The 3,059-nt window shown below is 60.3% G+C and overlaps 1 protein-coding gene across 1 annotated transcript; it reads right to left on the bottom strand.

Moving 5' to 3' along the window:
- Positions 1–254: 254 nt before the first annotated feature.
- SPRG_06952 (hypothetical protein) lies at positions 255–3,041 on the bottom strand (the record flags this gene model as incomplete). Its single annotated transcript, XM_012346417.1, has 13 exons — positions 255–503; positions 548–607; positions 652–837; positions 892–1,302; positions 1,346–1,412; positions 1,458–1,594; positions 1,646–1,795; positions 1,838–2,083; positions 2,139–2,321; positions 2,386–2,420; positions 2,473–2,638; positions 2,680–2,907; positions 2,958–3,041. The coding sequence occupies 13 exons, from the start codon at positions 3,039–3,041 to the stop codon at positions 267–269; spliced, it is 2,190 nt and encodes a 729-aa protein (XP_012201807.1). The 3' UTR covers positions 255–266.
- Positions 3,042–3,059: the final 18 nt, after the last annotated feature.

The following is a 3,059-nucleotide window of genomic DNA, read 5'->3' as shown; positions in this document are numbered from 1 at the left end:
GTTCTGATGATGACCGATGAGTGCAAAGGAATAGCTTCAAGTCGATCGACGGAGGAGACCGTCGTTCCGGACCACGTGCGCTCTACGCGTCACACCAACATGTAAAGCGACACTACCAACGTTAACCCTCCAACGCCTGACTTTGACAAAACTACGGATCATCCGTAGTTTCGCAAGTGGCTGGGACGAGGGTTGCTGCAGAGACCTCCATTTCCATTTCCACGTCTGGCGACCGACGATCAAGACGAAAAGGGCGTCAAAGTTGGTTATGGAAACCCGAGGAGTTGCATGGCCTTTGTCGCGGCTCTCTCGGTCGCGAGATCCTTGGTGGATGCGCTGGCCCGACACACGAGGAAGCCGTCAAGGACGAGTGCGATAGCGTGTTGCGTCGAGTCGTCCATGGGCGTCGTGGTTTGGAAGATCACGTCGGCGGTCGGATGCACTTTGCGGAGGTACGTGATGAGACGCTGGCGCGGTGAGAGCCACTCGCGATGCCGCACGACCTACTTGAATGCAAACCACAATTCAGAGTCGCAGGGCGGCGCACCTCGGGCAGGAGCGGGAAGAGAGCGTCTTGCAAGAAAGACGCGACGGGCAGAAGGGACCACTAGTCGCAGGAATACTCAGCACAATAGCAACGAAAGCACGCACGTTTTCGAGGAACGAGGCTGCGAGGAGCGCTTCGAACGCGTCCGCAATGACCGCTGGGAGGCGGAGGCCGTTGGCGACCACGTTGGTGCCAAGGCGAATCACATCCTCAAAGCCATGGGCCGCGCCGACGTGGCCAAGTCGTACGTTATTGACGAGCGCCGACCGGACTTTAGACAAGAGGTTTTCCTATATCCATAATTGGGTCGAGTCCCAGCGTACTAGTAGCACAACCGATCGTACATGCTGGTGCGGAAACACGCTCCACAGATGGTACGAGACGACGACTTCGAGCACGGCGTCGCCGAGAAACTCGAGCCGCTCGTAGTTGCCAGGACCACTGGGAACGTACGACGCGGTATGGTCGATGCTCGGGCTCCAAAATGACTTGTGCGTGAGCGCGCGGACCCAGACGTGCGGGCGATCGAGACGAGGCACGGAGGCATGCGCGGCCTCAAACTTGGTCTTTTGCGAGAGGAGCCAAGCCGCTTGCGGGTGCGCTTGAAACGCCGCCGCGTCTTCGTCCAAGTAGATTCGCGCCTCCGCCCGCAGCGCGTCTTCCGAGAGGAAGAGAAGCTCGTGGAGCTCGGGGTCGTACGCTTTGACCATGGCAGAAAAGAGGGCGCGGACAGCCACCATGCCCTCGTCGAGACCCTACGTTGATCCCGTCAGCATCGCTCGCCAGTGCGCGACCTACGAGGTCGACGAGAAGCGCGCCAAGAAGGGCTTCCAAGCAGTCGGCAGCGATCTTTTGCACCAGTTTCCTACTCGTCGGTGAGCCTTTATGGACGAGGCGCGTCCTGTCGCACACGGGCGCGGTCGTCACGTCGTAGGCGCAGAGGACGAGATGCTGGAGCCCCACTTTCATGGCCATCTCGCCGATGGTGTCGTTGCTCACAATGCTGGCGCGCATCGTCGTGAGCTGTCCCTCGGGGGCTGCGCGCAGCTAGTATCCATGCATAACAGCGATGACGACATAGTCATTCGCGGCGGCTACCCGAAGAAAGGTGGCACACGCAGCCACGAGGCTCAGCGCCGCATCGCCGAGGAACTCGAGGCGGCCATACGACCGCAGATTCGGCGACGGGTCCAAGCGTTGAAAGTCTCGGTCGTCGTGCGCGTCGACAATCGACTCGAGCTCCGACATCTACACCGCGTGAGCGTTCGTCGTCGCAGCGTTCGAGGGTACCGGTGTTTTCCGCTTCTTCGTGGACGACAGTGACGGGCGAGAAAGCGGCATGCCCAGTCGCACGCGGGCGTGGATGGCGGGGGCGCAGTTGGCCGACGAAATGCCGCACTCGATGTACGAGACGTGCACGAACGCTTCGTGGCAGAGCGCCGGCGTCCGAAACGAAAGACCCCACGTCGCTTGCAACGCCTGCAATTGTCGCATGTGGGCCAACGTTCTCGTCAAAAGCGGCAGCGCGGTCGCAATCTACGCACAGGAGATAGCCGTGTATATGCCATGGACTTGATTGTTGTATACGTACTTCGATGACGTCAGCCTTGAGACCCGAGAGGTAGCACTCGGACGCGCGCTGGCCAAAGCTGCACTTCTCCACCGGTGTGGCTATACAATGGATTGCCCCCAAGCGCTGATGGGCATTGAACTGGCGCAGGTCGGCGACGCCGTCGTGGGCTGGCGCCCCCCGCCCTTCATGGTAGACTTGGCCCTATCGAATCGTACGCGTGTACAGAGACGGTCCCTGATGATGATGATGCGGGAAAGGTTTGTACCAAGAAGGCATTGGCGCGGTCGATGCGAAAGTAGTCTGCGGCGCTGCATGAGCGAGCACGAGGGATGGTAGAGAAGAAGGGGACAACCTTGTTTCGCGCGTGTCGACACGACGTGGTACCGAAGACGCGCCTCCGAGTGCGTCCTCATGAACGCATGGGCCGTCGTCGACGACGACTCTTGCACATGGTTCAAGAGCGCAGGGAGCGGCAAGAGCGCCCCGATGCCAAAGCCGAGGCGATGCGACGCCGTCACCTAAGTCGCTTGATGCATCATCCGTTGAGGAGACTTCGTACCTGACGCAGCGTCTCGGACGTCTGGTCCTTCCGAAAGACAAAGCGCGGGTAGAGGTGCATGCCACGGTCGCCTTGAAAGCCCGGGAGCTCCGAGATGGGGATGCGAAGCAGCTGCCAGAGCACAAACTGCTCGAACGAGAGCATCGCGTCGTGCTCGTACTGGTGCGGTGGCAGCTCCTGTGGCACGAGCGCCAGCGTGCACTTGACGCCACTGCGCACATACTCCATCTACTTCATGCGCATGAGACGTAGAAGCGCCATGACGAGCCAGCGCGTACGGGTGGCATGGCGTCGGCGCCGAGGAGGAAGAAGCCGTCAAAGATGTACTCGTCGTCGTCGACGATGATGCTTGTCTTCTCCATGTCCTCGAGAGAGACTAG

The sequence above is a fragment of the Saprolegnia parasitica genome (assembly GCF_000151545.1).
Source record: "Saprolegnia parasitica CBS 223.65 unplaced genomic scaffold supercont2.29, whole genome shotgun sequence".
NCBI lineage: Eukaryota > Oomycota > Saprolegniomycetes > Saprolegniales > Saprolegniaceae > Saprolegnia > Saprolegnia parasitica.
Note: the sequence above shows the minus strand (reverse complement) of the source record. Positions and strands in the feature narration are given on the sequence as shown.